Source organism: Alosa alosa, chromosome 22 (assembly GCF_017589495.1).
Source record: "Alosa alosa isolate M-15738 ecotype Scorff River chromosome 22, AALO_Geno_1.1, whole genome shotgun sequence".
Lineage (NCBI taxonomy): Eukaryota > Metazoa > Chordata > Actinopteri > Clupeiformes > Clupeidae > Alosa > Alosa alosa.
In genome coordinates this window covers 2,742,370-2,758,652 of record NC_063210.1, presented here as the reverse complement: position 1 = coordinate 2,758,652, position 16,283 = coordinate 2,742,370, and the positions used below count along the sequence as shown (strand labels likewise).

General features: G+C 42.0%; 2 protein-coding genes across 4 annotated transcripts in view; one reads left to right on the top strand and one right to left on the bottom strand.

Annotated features, from left to right (window-relative positions):
• ptprea (protein tyrosine phosphatase receptor type Ea) overlaps positions 1-4,053 on the bottom strand; it is a 60,687-nt gene extending 56,634 nt beyond the window's left edge. For 2 of the 3 annotated variants that reach the window (XM_048233152.1, XM_048233151.1), the window contains exon 1: positions 3,899-4,053. The gene's annotated coding sequence lies outside the window, so the exon portion shown is untranslated. The remainder of the gene's footprint in view (positions 1-3,898) is intronic. The other variant, XM_048233153.1, reaches the window with a different exon arrangement.
• Positions 4,054-4,924: 871 nt separating this feature from the next.
• On the top strand, positions 4,925-7,940 carry LOC125287597 (clarin-3). Its single transcript, XM_048233521.1, has 3 exons — positions 4,925-5,293; positions 5,873-6,049; positions 6,354-7,940. The coding sequence occupies exons 1-3, from the start codon at positions 5,053-5,055 to the stop codon at positions 6,626-6,628; spliced, it is 693 nt and encodes a 230-aa protein (XP_048089478.1). The 5' UTR covers positions 4,925-5,052; the 3' UTR covers positions 6,629-7,940.
• The last annotated feature ends 8,343 nt before the right edge of the window (positions 7,941-16,283 follow it).

Genomic DNA, 16,283 nt, shown 5'->3' with positions numbered 1-16,283 from the left:
GTCTGAAATACACTCTTTGCACATTAGGGAAACATATTATATAAAGAAGTAAATACAAATTTGATCCTGTTAAACCTTGGCTAAAATTTGTATCAACCTGTTATGTTGATACAAACCCAGTCACTAATTTTGTCACACCATTCTGTACTGTAGCTAAGTTTTAAATAAAACAACACAGTACACAGCAACACCCTATAAGTCTTCAAATAAATTTTAAATGACCAGACGTTCTACAAATTTATGTAGTCTTTAAAATAGAATGTCGCTGCTGCAGCAGACAATTAAGGCTGTTTATGGGTTATAATGCTGGGAGTGTGTCTGCAAAAGAGGAGAGGAGAGAAGCTTAACCAGAAGTCTTTTTTATAAGGGCTGGGCAGATCTGTAGAAATTCATCTCACACTCTGCAATGCATGACTTCATTCCCTGTGTCCCTCCCTCAACTCAAGCCAGATATCCTTCTTTTTTTCCCCTCTTACATGTTCCCTCCATCTAAACCCACCACAACTAGAAGGCCTCTGATTCGTGGGCTTCTCACCTCTCACCACCATATATTCTTGAACTAACAGAATGCCACTTTGAAATGGATCATACAAAACACATTTTTAACACGACTAACATGCCGTTTGCAAGTAGAATAACATGAAATAATTTGGGGGGAGGGTTATACCCAATACCCAACCTAAAAGTGGAATTGCAGCCCCAGTGAGAAGGTTCCCATGAAACACACTATTTAGAAAGAAGTCTGGTCCATTCCTCAGCGCATGTGGATGTAACATATGCTTGCCACACTGGTACCACAAAAGTCACAGACAAATATGAAGTTGGCCCTGCCAAGTCTGCCAGATGGTTGACAAACTTCTTCTGTGGGGCAAGTTTGTGTGTGTGTGTGTGTGTGTGTGTGTGTGTGTGTGTGTGTGTGTGTGTGTGTGTGAGGGGGGCATCTCTGAGAAACACAGCTGTGCTGAGTTGAGTAAGAGCAGAAGTGAGGCTGGATCCTTGTATGACTAAGCCATTAATACAACATCAAGCAAACAAACATTTTTGACATTCTTTCATTCACCACACCAGAAGGTGAGGCACTTCTCAAGTTGTATGGTTTGTGTAGCCTGAAGGCACATTCAGATGTAGGTTTCAGCAACCACAACAGGCACAATCCCTTACAATGTTCCCAGTTTTTCCTTTTAGTGATGTTGAAACAAGATGCACTCAGATGGGAGAAAGTGGGACATCTGAGATATAACCAGGGTGACTGGTGACCTATAGACAAGCCAAGCTGAAATCACCAGGTATGGCTGCATGTTATGTTTGCACAGCTGAAGGGCTGGCTATCCCCTATGGCAAACACTGTTTGTGCAAGGGCCCAGGCCTCATCCAATCAAAGGTCCACCCTTTGCCACTGAGGACCTGGTATAGTATGAGCAGAGGGGGGTTTCCTGACATGGGCCTGGAAACAGGAAGAGCTGCAGCAGTGTCACACTGCCTCCCAGGGCTTAATGACCTCACTTCCTGCTGGATCTCAGGGAGATCTCAGGCATGCAGCAGTGGTAAGTAAATTCATCACTACTGGGTCAGATATGGCTGGGAAGCCAATGAACCACACAAATGAGCTGAACATTAATTTGCCCAATAATGCCCTAGACTCCTCTCACCTAGTTTAGTTAAGATTTAGCATTGTCTCCACAAGTTATCCCTGAAACCTACTTACACAGATTCATGTAGAGCTTCCTTTCTTTATGCTGTTTATACCCATAGCAGTGTGTGAAACAGCAGGCTTCATAAAGCCAAGATACAGTACATTTTAAAGAATGTGTACTGATGAAGTTAGTAAGTTAAAACTCTGTGAAGCTGCCTCCCTCATTGAGATATAACGGGACTTTGTTATTTCAAAACCCTTAAAAGTGTAGTGCCCAATTCCAATCCGATACACTTTTTTTGTCATATTCAGTGAATTTGCTTATCACAGACAGAGTCCTCTGTCTATCTATTTAGTGTGTGCCACTCAGTGTGTGGTGTTTGTCATTAACACCTATCTTTGGAAGCCTAAGGCAGATATGCAATTTGATTGGCTGTTGAGTTTAAATATCAACCACCTTTCTCCAGTCACCTGCACCTTTAACCTTGAGGAAACATCTCACATCCTCCTAAGCTAAGGTGATCGTTCCTAAACTGCTGGGGTCCATGTTATTGAGCCGGCAGAGAGACAGTCATAACAGTCTGTAATATCTCAGCAAGAAACTATGCAGGATAGCTGTGGGAGAGATGTTAAGAGCCTAAAGTGTTATGTCAAAACATGTTGTGGTGTAGTGCATTATATTCTGATTTATTCTGACGTAATTTAATAAATTCTGGGTAAAATTATGTTTTAGCTCCACAAACCACTGGGCCTTCAACTGTTAGGCCAATTAGATCATTCTTCTCCCCATCCAAACACATAGCCTTCAAAGAGAATACTAAATGTAGAATCACCTGGAGCACAGCACAGTCATGCAAGCACACACAAATGCATGAACTTACATACAGTATGTAAAAAATACACACACACACACACACACACACATACACACAAGGCAAGACATGAGGACAAGATGCATACCTCATACTAGTAGATCACAACTCAAACCTCATACTGCGCAGCATAACAGTTAAATATTGCATATTTAGTTTATAGTATATTATATTTAGTATAATTAATACATCATAATTAACAGGGTCATTTCAAACTTTGAGAGTCTGAAGTCTTTTGTAGCCTGCCTACGCCTGCTTCTGTGTCCTTGTTTCTAGAGTTCTATGGCAAGAGGGTTCCAGAAATTTAATCCGAAGAAAAATAAGTCATGGCGAGATGTTCTGTTGTTTTAGGGAAATACTGTGAGAATAACAGTTCCAAGACTACTTTTATCCTTGTTCAGATATGCTCAGCGCAAACGCATCCTCGGAGGCACCTTACGTTTCCTGGCAACCATAAAAACAAGGGAGAAAAATGCACGATGAAGGCTAACTGTATAGCATACAGCCTTACTGTGCCTAAGTCGAAAAATATCATGATAATTTAAATTGAATGGAGCAAACGCACTTCAACGAATAGGCTAGACGCTATTTTCAAAATAGTCCATCACGTCTGAATGCGCATGGGTGGCTGGGCGTTCTGTGGAATTCCGCCTGATTTTGGTGAACAGAATGTGGCTCAACAGCATTAGGCTATTGCGTTTAAGCGGCTACATATGCTTTTCCTATCTATTCAATTACCCCAGAATAATATGAGAAAGAGAGAAACCAAGCACTGGAGACGATGTGTTTGTAGAAATGGGCTCTTGCCTAGGGTTTGTCTTCAGCATGCCTGAACTAGTGCCTACTCCTCAACCTTGCAATGAACCAGCCCACCTACGCTACCAAGCTTGGCGAAAATTCTTTGCGCTCTTACAGCTTATCTCTGTGAAGAGAAGATAACAAAAAAGTATGCTACCATTTGACATCTTCCGAAATAACTATACAACGATACAAAAAACAATGCCGGCAAGGGTTGCTCTACTAACCCACATTTAGCCTAGTAACGCTGGGACTCCTTTCGCTGTCACAAACGACTTGAACCAAATCTGTTTGCTGAATCTACTGACAATGTAAAAACGCTACAGGGACATTTGCTATCCTATCGCGTAACATTGTTGCCCTTATTTACTGGATAGCCTAGCATTACTATACCCTATCAATGTTAATTTCTTCAATAGTCTACCTGAGCAGGTATGTTATAGCATCAATGTCATGAGGCGCTACAAACTGACAGCTCGATCGCCAGCCCCTTATAGGCCAACGAAAGCTATGGCAACGTACGTAATTTACCGATTGCCATAATGTTCTTCAGTCAGTTTATCTGAATTAGTAAAGAGTAGACTATTGTACTTACCAGCACTTGTCTGAAGATGACTTATTCCAGTAGCCGTGCCTTATCGCTGTCAGAGGCACAGAAAAATGCTCTCCCAGGACTGATTTCTGTTCCTTGCCGGAGAGCAGTGTATTTCATTTCTCCGTGCATTGCTTCGCTGTCAGCGAATGAGCGAGATCTCCGGGGCTTTCTTTCCCTCTTTGAGCCAAGGGAGCCGCCTGGTGCTGCGCTGCCAAACGACATGTGCACAGTGGCTACTGCTGCATAGCCCACAGAATAAACGAGAATGATACCCTCATGACAGGCCCTTTAATAATACGTATAATACTAGTAACAGTAATAATAATACTATTAGCTTAATAAATAATAATAATAATGGTTTCCTAGTGGTTTGCCATCGTGTTTCTCTAGACAAATTGGTGATTTAAAAGCAATTAGACAATGTTACATATTATTGATGCTTTTTATCCTAGATCATTTTCAGTGCGTGCGCACGCGCGCGCGTTTACTATGCGTGTTTGTTTGTGAATGGGTGGGTCGTACAATGAGTGCAACGGTTTGTGATGGGTGTGTTCGTGTTGAGCCTATTCCGGTTGTGAATGTGGTGATATTTATGCAATTTTCTGTAGGAGATCATTTGGTGCGTCAGTTTACTATACACCAACAAGCTTTGGGTGATCTCAGTGGCAGTTTATGGCATCATTCCTACTGGGTGGGGTGGGACCTTGGAATCATGACGCTCATCCTCAGTAGGACTAATTCACTCATCAGTGTCCCACTGAACGGGAGTTGAGACCTGAAAATATCCTGAAAATATGCCTTATGAAATTGAAATTGAAGAGTATCTAGAATTACTTGGCTGTACCGGCATATAGCATATTGCTATAAATACATTGCATTAAAGAACAAGTTAATAAAGGAGAGTTCTTCCTGATATCATCCTGGTTTATGATGTTTGGGAAAGAGCATAAATGCTATGGTTACCACCACCACCTCCTGTTCAAAGGTCAGACAGCTTTATCACCCACAATCCACTCTCCTATACCCAGTGTGGTATCACCCATTAGAGTTTAAGGTCCAAGTCTATGAAAATACTTTTGTATCAGTGTAGAAGCCAGTGTAGTCTAGAGGATCAGCGTTGATATATTTGATTATTCAAGAGAAAAGTCAAGAACATGCCAACGTTAAAGAAGACTCTCCACTTCGCTGGTAGTGAGCTGTGCTGTGCTGGTGCTGTGGCTCTGCTGGGATATGGAATGTCTGAAAACTGGTCCACCACTACTGTTAAATGTATCTCTAGTAACAGCACTACATCTGTTAACACCACCGGTTCAGGAATGGTGACCATTGGGCTTTTTGATGGTTCTATTGTACTAGATCAGTGCCCATTTTTTGACTTTTCAAAATCCATTACAGGTAAGCCAGTGCTGACAGTTTTTAACTGTGTCAGTTCCAATACATATGTACATTGCAAGTATTCCTGTCTTCCTGTACAACGTCTATAGCCTATAAACTGTATCTGAAGGGGTAATCCCTTTTCAGAAACTATTCTTTTTTTAAATTAAAACAATTATGTGGTATGTTCAACACAGTCATATACATTTTGTTGCATTACGTTTTTGTGCATTCTGCTTTATGTTTTGTTAATACTTAATAATGTTGTCTTTTCTTGAATATGTATGTATATTCTCTCAAAATGCCTGCCAAATATCATAGCAACATCCATATTAGCATGTATGCTAATGTATGCCACATTTAACAACTGTATCAACCTTAAATTGTGTACAACATATAACTGGTAGGTAATAGAGCTTTCCAAAGTTATATTTAGGCTGGAAATTTACCGTATTTGCTGATCACAGAGGGCAGGAAGACATGTTTGAGGAAACCAATGGATTTAATGTGAACTGTGTACTAGTTTAGGTTATATCATGCAGATGGGCAGTAATAGGAACAGTCAACATGTTTTTTTGACTTGACTTCCTGTCTCAACAGTTTTTGGGGAGCTGACGGGAACACCACTCATTCTCCAGTATGTAGTCATTGCCCTCCTTGCTCTCTCACTGATTGGCTCTGCTGGAAGCATACTCATCGCCCTGTACAACAGTATCAGCAACCCCTATACGACGTACATGGGACCTATAGGGCTGTATGCATGCAGTGGTTTCAGTGGTAAGAAGTCTGAGCAATCTACACACAGTGTTCATTTGCACACTCTCACTTGTCTCTGGTATATACAGTAGAGATTAGTGGAACATTTGGTCTCTTTGGTACCTGTAATTGAGTCACATTTTTACTTCCTCAAACAGCCTGATGATTAATTTCCTGGAAAATGATCTCAAATGTCTGAATAACCACTGCCATCAGTTGGCACAAATGTGTGGCTCTGTTAAATTGCACTGACTTCAGATTAAGGTTTATCATCAAAGCCAATCATTACTCCTAATCAGATGGTACATGCCCATTTTTATTCCAGTGACAACATCTCTCCTGGGTTTTATCATCTATGTGTCAAGTGTCCACCTGGATGCTTTTGGTACGACCATGATTAAAAAGTATGCTGGGCATGCTGCAACGTTTTCCGACTTCAAAGTAGACATGCAGGTGGGCTTCTTCCTGGTCCTCCCATACATTGCACTGAACCTGCTGGCCATCCTGCTGGTGTTCCTGTATGTCCATGCAGCCTACACTCGGCAGAGAGAGCAACAGAAGCCCACAGAGGATGCCCCCAAGGAGATCATGATGTATTGAAATGCCCTGGAATATCAGGCATCATCCACACATGTTCTTTTAAACATATCTAGAACTTTTTACAGCTGCCTAATCCCTACCCTCACCCTAAACATATACCTATATGTCCAAATGCCCTGAATGAGGCTGGATGAGGCTTGTGTCTTTTGTAAATGTCTTGTAAAAACTTTGTTCTCCACAGGCAAGAATTTGATACTGGTCATTTGTTTTTATGGTTTATAAAATGTGACCTTGGTAGTCAAAAGTCGCACATTCTAATTTTGAGATACAAGCCAATTGCTTCAAAAAACATTTTCATTTTTTTATGAAAGAAGAAGCATTCAAAACGAATTTCCCTATGTTTCATAGTCAAAATAAGAATGTAAAGTTACAACATATTACTGTATTCTAGTGGGCAATTCTTACGTGTACCTTCCTGTAACACGTGTACCTTCCTGTAACCATGACAGGCAGGTACGCGTAGCCTAACCTGTAACTTCAAATGTGATTTTCTCAGTTTGTCAATTGGAAAAAGATGGTGGGAAGTCATAATTCAAAATGCTGAATCTTTACAACAATTCAAGATATGATACCATTTAAAGCTTATTGAGTACTCTATCCAGAGATACCGAAATCTCAATTTTGAATTGTCGGTCACTGAGACTCATTTTGCCAGATCGGGTAACAAATATGAAGATATGAAGATAGATAGATAGATAGATAGATAGATAGATAGATAGATAGATAGATAGATAGATAGATAGATAGATAGATAGATAGATACTTTATTGACCCCTGCAATTCAAGGTCACAGTAGCATACAGACAACACACACACACACATTCACTAACAGTAATCACTAATGAATTCTGATCTCATCCTACAAAACATCAATTTAATGTATGTAAGTACTATAAAGGATGCTGTGTCTATTCTGAATGACTGCAAGCACAGCTCAACTTGACCACATAGACTTTAATATTCTATACATACACTGTAACAGTGATTGTTACTATTAACACAATGGCATAAGCCACGTAATACTTGTGTTTATAAATTGAAAGCTATGCTAAAACTATTGGAACTATATTGCCATTTTTACAGTTTGACAGGATAATAGCCAGTTATGCAACATATTCTCGACTGTTTCTTTTTTTTAGTGATTCCAGATCTGTATTATTTATTGTCTTTATCAGTTTCCTTTGGAAATGAGGTTGACTGGTATATTTGTGGATTGTTTATGATCAAGAGAGTGGTGTTGATCTTAGTGGACACAAAAATAAGATGGCTTTATGTTTCATTTTTCAAGCAATTAAAGATAATTACTATTTCATTATTAGCATTCCTGGATTTTAAAGTTTTCTGTGTGATTTCTGCCACTGGGGTTTAGCAGAGATGGCAACGTCATACACGGTCACAGCTCTCTGCTGCCATCTAGCAACGATTCAATCACATTCTTCTGTCTCATGCTCAGCACAACAATACATGCTCAGCACAACAAAAAGAGATGAAGGTTTGTGTGTATTCTGTGAAAGTTTAGTGTTTTTCAGAAAATGCATGCACATGATCAGCCAGTTATAAAACTATTTCAAAACATATTAATGTTTCTTTTTACATAGATTTTTTATGAATGTGAAATCTAACCAGTGACACACAAACTTAAATGCAAAATGTATATCTGACAATTAAAGAGTGATTTCTTCCTGTGTGAAAATGGCTGAAAATATTACATGAAAGAGAAGGCAAGACAAGGACTCGATGTTGTGGACTCACAGAGCCCCTGGCGCATTTGTGGGACTGCCCTGCACTCAGCTGGGAGGTGGGAGAGGTGTCTTATTTTTCAATCCTGCACCACTGCAGTCTCACATCTCATGCTGTTTGTACATGCCCTTTTCAAACACTTCACAATGGCAATGTCCCATGGCTGCCATCAAAGGATTCCCCCACTCCACTGGGAGTCAAATGCCTCAGACAAGGTAAAGGAGGGTTACAGATCTCTTGCTGTGATCTTTTCATCCACATCTCCGACATAAAAGAAAGTGCTGTGGGGACAGCTGTCTTGCTTTATTCTTCTTTTTTGGAGTTTAGGGACAGCTGAAAAACAGTCAATTCATTTTAGTTGCACTCCCAAGGAAGATGAAGACTTAAAAATGTTTGAGGAAAAATAAGTCTTTGTATTTCCGAAATGTAATAACAAATGTGTACAGTCTGTGCCTTGCTTTGACCACAGGTCAGCAAATTGTTTGTTGGTTGTTTGGTGATAGTGTGAACGGAGATTGAAAGTTGGTGTCTGTCATGTTGTTTGCAACTAAACTCTCATAAAAGCTCTCCTGGTGCTCTGAGGTGTGTGTCCTCTCCCACAGGGAAGCCAGTGGGCTTCTGATCAATACAGAGTCCTGCTGAGAGACTCTCAGGACTAACAACATAATGCCGGTCACAACTCAAGCCCCCGCTGACATGATTAGTTTTTTTTTTTTTTTTTCCTACCACAAACAAACACACATGTGCAAACACACACACACACACACACTCCATGCACAGAGAATGAGTGAGAGATATATGCATGTCTAGACAGAAATCATGTTCATTTCAAATACTTATCTCACTGACAACAGTAGTAAGGCCAGGATATTGTCATTTAAAAAGTTGCAGCCCTCAACTGATGTTGAGGTGGTCATGTTGTGTTTTTGCCTGATGCGCCACCCTCCACCTATCTACTAATGACGAAGTCAGTAGTGTTTCGTCATCCGGGTTGCCAGCTCTGCCAGTCAGGGGGGAGGGGGAGGGGATACACCGCTCTACAGTAATTTGAAAGTGATTGCAGTACCAGTTTTGGCCACAATCTTACATACGGTTCCTTTAATGACAAGAGGTCATTCCTCACTTTATTGTCATTATAATCACATTTTCTCTACAACACCATCATATGAACCACTAGAACAAAGGGTAATTCTGAGGTGTAATATGTATCATATATGTTTTTAAATCATTAACATTTGAACACTCTGTGATGTTAGAAGAGAGTGCAGAATAGAGCTCTTTGAGATTATGCAGTCTCGTTCATGCATGACGTTTCCTAACAATACTTCTGACAGTGTCTTTCTTTGGCGTTTGGTATGCAAACAGCACCTGCATTAAATCAGCAATGGGCCTTAATCTCTTCCTCTTCTGCCCCCTCTCCCACCGCAGATAAACTGGGATTGAGCCGGAGCCCTGAGCCCTGACCACTCTTTCCCTGTGATAGGATTAGAGGAGAGACTTTTGTACCTGAGTAACTCTATCCTCTCCAAAGCCTGCATTACAGCAGTCTGTGAAACATACACCTGTGGCTGTAGGGCATGACCACTCACAGCCACACCTGAAGCGCAAACACACACACACACACTCACACTCACACTCACACTCACACTCACACACACCATCAAGTTTCTGCATACCTTTTTTACTTGAGTAATCGTGCCTTCATGGTGAAACTCCAGTTGAACTTACAGTAATACTTCCACTGTGGCAATAAATGTCTATGTAACTACTGTATGTCTATGTTGGTCTGAAGCACTACATACAGTACATATCTGCATAGGTAACATTTCTCTTAGACTTAGCCCACTGTATGCTTTTCCTAGATTTGAATCTTTTGGGTGATTAATGTTTTATTGCAGCTGTCGTGCTTGTAATGGAGGGTGCTTATTCAGTTTGTGTTAGTGATAATGAATATTCTCCATAATTCACAGTTCTTGATGCCGAGAACCACTGTCTGCAGTCTGAGGATTCAGGCATTCCATGGTGTGTCCACCCCTGTGGTTCAGGGCCCTGGGCTTTAAATCCTGCCCCAAGGCCATGGTGCAGACTTCGGCTCTTATCTGCTGCTCCCTGTCACTGATAGTGTCAGACGGTCCAGCCCACACATGTTTTGAGACGGGGCAGAGATGGAGCTCTCACATGGTCTGTAGCAGCCAACTGTGTTAACATGAATGTTGTGTTGAAGCCAAAGAAACTCCTCCACACACACACACACACACAAACACACAGGTCGCAGCAGGAAGTAGAAATCACCAATTCTAGGAATACGTCATATATCTTGGAATGCAAGTAAGGATTTCTCCCCCCACCATTTATTTTAACTGTCAACTGTTAATGTATCTACTAACAGTTGATACATTGACCATAAAGACAGACAGTGTGAGGTGAGCAATTTAGCCTCAAATGCTATAATTAGGCTCTTTGTAGAATCTCTTTCTCTCTGCAATGGGACCAGCTTGCCTTATCAGACATGCATTCTAGGGTTAGAGATGTACATATTTCACTAAGATTATGTTCAGCATTCAATTGAGATTTCTGATGCCCTCAATAGACATTTCCCTCCATTGAAATAGCAGATTTTTTTTTCTGTCACTGCCAGTCTATCTGAAGCCTGTTCCAAAAGACAGGCAAGAACCCCACTTATCTCTGCCATTAATCTTAATTTGTCAGTAAGGGTTGAGTTTTTAGGGGGGAGAGAGGGGGGAGGGGTTGACTAGCAGGCAAGAGGAGAGGTGTGGGAGGGCGGTGAGAGGAGAAGAGGGGAGGGGAGGGACTCAGGAGTAATTGCCCCCTGCTGCTCCATTTTAGCAGATAAGATCTCCTCCCAAACCCCTGAAGTCTTTTCTCCACTTTAACTTGCCACTCCACCCCTCACCCAACCTCCCCCAGCCCCAACACACCCATTCTGTCTGTCCCAGGGAAGAGCTGGGAGAGGACACCTGCATGACTACTGATCACCCCACCAGGGATGTTGTTCAGGGATTATAGCAGACAGCCGTGCCGCATGTCCTACACATGACACAAACATGTCACACAAAACACTCGCCAATCTCCTCGTCACTACTTCCTCATTTCTTCTTCTTCCTCCTCTTTTTGTCCCTCGATCTCTCTCTTTGACAGTTTGTGCCCTGGGGTGAGCAGTGGTGCTGCTGGACAGTCAGTGAGTGAATAGTTCAGCTGATGGATGTGGTCAGGTTGGAGCACTTTCCCTTCAGTGGGCTAAGCCCTTATTTGTGATTGATTAATGTGGCTTCCACAGCTCTGTCTGATTGACATCCACAAACTCCTCATCCAATGCCTGGCAGTTAACCCCATGATACAGTGTCTCTCACTGAGTTACAGACATAACTAGGACCCAATCAGAGGAAAGGATGTTTTTCCCAACTCATTGATGACAAAATAAACAAACAAACAAACAAACAAACAAACAAACAAACAGTCAAAGTTTCAGTTAGTTTTGCTAATTAATTGCAAACAACATGAGAGATAAATGAAGGTATTAGAAGGTATTAGAGGTCATTTGTTGTGAGTATTGTGCCACTTATGGAATTGTGTTTTCTAACAGAGTGGCCCTGGGCTGCATGATTGATCATTTATTTCAAAGCAGCACATTTCCAAAACTGATGTCTTGACGGGTACATTAGAGCCACACCTCATCGGGTCTTCATATTACCTATCCTATAAATGTTATTCTGTCACAGAAAAAAACATGTCTTTGTTACATGCCTGTCACAAATATATCATTTTAAGTCTATCTTTTAGAATCAGAAACCTCTAGCTGACTATGACAGGTGGGTATCATATATGGGCCTTGACAAGTGCTACAAATGTTTAATGCTATGACCGAATATATCGAACAAAGAAAGGAGCTCCCAATCACAAAGGGCTATGTTCCATACGAATGCGAGAGGGCTACAAAATGAAATCTTAGGTTTCTCTTTCAACAGTAGAGGGCGCTATTTAACAAGGTTCATTATAGGTCGACGAATGATGATAGTTCTCCAAGGTTTAGCCCACCTGTTGTAGGAGTTTTGTTAAGTACGAGAGAAGAATGTGAAATTGCTGAAATATACCAGACCAGAGATTTCCTTTAGCCTAGTCCTGTGACAGATTTTTGTCCATTAAAAAAGGGAAAAGGAGATCAAATGTTCCAGTGTTGTTTACACACCGTATGCCTCCATGTTCCAAGGTAAGAGAGATAACAGCTGTGGTGAGATGAAAGGGAGCTGGGGATAGGGGCGTGAGCTGGGGTAGCAGGCCCTTCAGTGAAGCGAGACGCCACTAAGATCACAGGGCCACCGCTGGAACTGAGACAGTGAAGCAGAAACGGTTAAAGCTGTTCCTGTGTCTATTTGCTTGGCATCTATTTGCTTGGTGGTGGCACCGGAGTTTCAACACCTGTGCACACAGGCTTCAAACTCACCACTGACCCACATAATTATGGAACAAATCTATCCTACTCTCAAACTTCTCCCACTGAACACTGTAAGTTCCTGATGACCAACACTGCGTGGCGCTGTGACAAGTGATCTGACGGGCCGGCCAAATCCACTCCAGTCACAAAGAAGCTGTCAGCGTCTCCTCTGAGTGGGCACTGACAGAAGACAGGGTGTCTCACAGCAGTCTGATGGGAAAAGATAGATTAGAATAAATGCAGAATGTTCCGGCTGCACAAGCCAGCAATGACGGGATTAGAGGATTTGGAGCCGGCTGCCTTAGAGCTGTCAGTCAGTGTCTTGTCTGTGTCGGACTGCAATTTACTCCCGTCATAGCCTGTCCCTCCCCTATAACTTCCTTTGTTGACTCAATCCTTGTCCCAAAGACACCCAGAGCACCAACAGAAAACTGTAAGAGGGCAACAATCATGGTCACAAGGCACTACAAATTACCTGCCACACATCAGGGCCACTTCAAATAGCGCCTTTTGGAATGTGAGTGCAATTGGAACCAGCTTTCCACATGCTCTTTTCATCATGCAGAATTCATTCATCAGTCTACAGGCAGGTAAAGCTGATGTCAGACTGTTTTCTCTGTCTGTCTTGTCTTGTCCTCCTCCAGCCACCGCTAATGACGGCTTTTAAAGTCTGCGAGTCACAGGAAGAGAAATGACTCATAGACATTGATCTGACTTTTAAAAGACTGGAGTAAGGACTTGTGCCTTTTACTGCACAACTGATCTCTCTCTCTCTCTGTCTCTCTCTGTGTGTGTATGTATTGGGTACATAGCAATTTGTCTTAGTGCACAAACAAATTTGACCTTGAGCCACCCTGATCCATATTAGCCCAAATCACCTTTTTATAGCACGACTAAAAAATCCATCATAAAATGGAGCCCAAAAAAAGATGGAAGGCCAAAGCAACTGGACCTCCCAAGGTTTGCCCTTCTTTCCTGTTAGTCTGTCACATGGTGATTGGGTAAGTGTCACCAAGGGAAGGAAGAGTCATTAGGAGGTGTGTGTGAGGCAGAGGGAGAGAGCAGGAGACAAGTAAGAGGATCGCCTTGCCAGATCTGTCGTGAGGGCCTGGCCTCCGTGCACTTAGCGGCCGGGCTCAAGTCATCACGTAGGCGGGCACGCAGCGGATGTCGTCCCCCTGGGGCCACACTCATCCCCCAGCCCCCATTGTCATCTGTCCATCTCTCACTCCCTCACTCAGCTATTCGCCTGGAGGAAACGCACTTCCTCCGCATTCCTCTTCTCCTCTTTTAGTCCAGGAAGAGCAGAGAAAAGACGGGACGGGTGTGTGTGTGTGTGAGGAGGGTGAGGGTTAGTTCCGCCAGAAGGGTCATGGGTATATCAGTGTCTGCATGTTGAGCCATGCCTGCCATCCATCTTATGACAGACATACGGCATGCCCACTCTTTTATCAACTTTTATTGGCATGTATCCTTAACTTCACTATAGCCATCCAGTTTATTAGGAATTGTTCATTTAGTCATTGGTTTGCTGTAACCATTAGATAATTCTTAAAAGAAATTCATAAAATTGACTTAACTTCATAAAAGGCCATACAACCATTTTTTTATATAGTTTTGTATGTTGATTTGGAGATTATGGTCGTTTGGCTTTTTCTGATACAATTAAAATGCAACAAATGATTAAAATCATTTGTTGTTAAGGAAATAACAATCATGCATACCACAAATAAGCCAAGTGTTAAAACCAGAGAATACCAAAGAAAATTTCCACTCAAATGACTTTGATGATACCATGTATGCCTGCTGCTAGTAAAGAAGTTTAGATTTTCATAGTTTCACAATATACATATTCAGTTAGTTCATATAAAATTAGCGGCTTCATTGCATAAAAGGAGTGTGAAAGAATCTTACAGTGACTGCGGTGGATTGATGGCTGTTGTTTGCGATGGTCATGTCCATGTCTCTGCCCACATGGTAAAGATCCAGGGGCAGATCTGGTCCTGAGCGAGCCGCCATCTGGGGGGATGGAGGGATATCGAAGGTGTCCATCACCAAAGCAGATGCAGAGGCCAAGGGCCTGTGGCTTTTGATGAGGGTTATGGGCAAGCAGCAAACCTTCTCGGAGCAGGAATGCCGGCAATGCCATGATCCGGTGCAGCAGCCCGGCCAGGCTGAGCATGTCAGAGTGATGTATGGCGTCAGTAACACTAGCCCTGTGGAAAGATAGGGGAGCAAAAGCGCCTGGCCGAACGGGCTTTTACACCCGTCACATTTCAATGGGGGCCGAGCGTAAACACGGTGAAGGCGTCAATCATATTCATGGTGATTAATCACCTGCACAGACTGACTGCCAGGGCAAGAGGGAAGTGTGTGTGTGTGTGTGTGTGGGGGTCACATAGGTTTGCTTGTTTTGCATTGGACAGTGATGGGCAGTGTGTTTGGAGTTAGATGTGCTGTTGAGAGGACTTGTACCCATAGGTCCGAAGACTGTAAAACTCATGCATACTCATGCATCCCAAGATCATATTTAACAACTGTAAGAGCATCTATATGTATATATCCTTATTTTAAAAGTAATTGTTTGATTTTTGGTGATGGTCATTTGCTGAAGAGCACTGTTCCAACGGTGTGATGGGTGAATGGGTGATATGAATGGAGAGGGGTTTTTCAATAGAAAAGGGCAAGGATACCACTTAAAGTCAAAAAAGAATGTTTTGCCCTGGGGACCTTTAGTTGCCCCCACTGAAACCCACAGCCTTGTCCGTGGCAGTCACTCATTCCGATGGCCTTCTGTGGGAGCAAGCGTCTCAGGTGGCGTCCCCACACAAGCCTTTACACCTCCATCTTCCTCAGCACATTATCTAGGGATCACTATGTGGGCCTGATTGACAGAACTATCAGGGGCATGGCCTGCATTGCTTTACTGTGTGTGTGTGTGTGTGTGTGTGTGTGTGTGTGTGTGTGTGTGTGTGTGTGTGTGTGTGTGTGTGTTATTCCTTTTCCTGGTCTAAATTCACAGTTATTTTTTTAAATAATTTGATATTTGATGTTGTATATTATGTTGTATTGTGCATTGTCCTTTATGTTTTGTTATTGTAATCGTGCATTGTCATTTGTGTTTTGTTATTGTAATAGCAAAAGTTATTATCAAACTGTTATTCGCTAAATAGAGTATAACTGTAGCTGTGAAATATTATCAAAACATTCCTATAATAATAAATCACAAAAAAATGTCTATGATGAGAAAATATTGCTATCACAACAAGCATTTTATTTCTATATCTGGTGCTTAGGTGAATTTATCTTAAGCCCTTAAGTCCTGTTTGACTCACATCAATAGCAGGCTTTCTCCACTAGGGGTCCTTATATCTCCCCTTTTCCCAAAGAGCTCAGGCATAGTATCTACTGTATCCTAGTTAGAGTCAGTGGGTGTAGAGCGGCCTGGCTAATACAGACAGA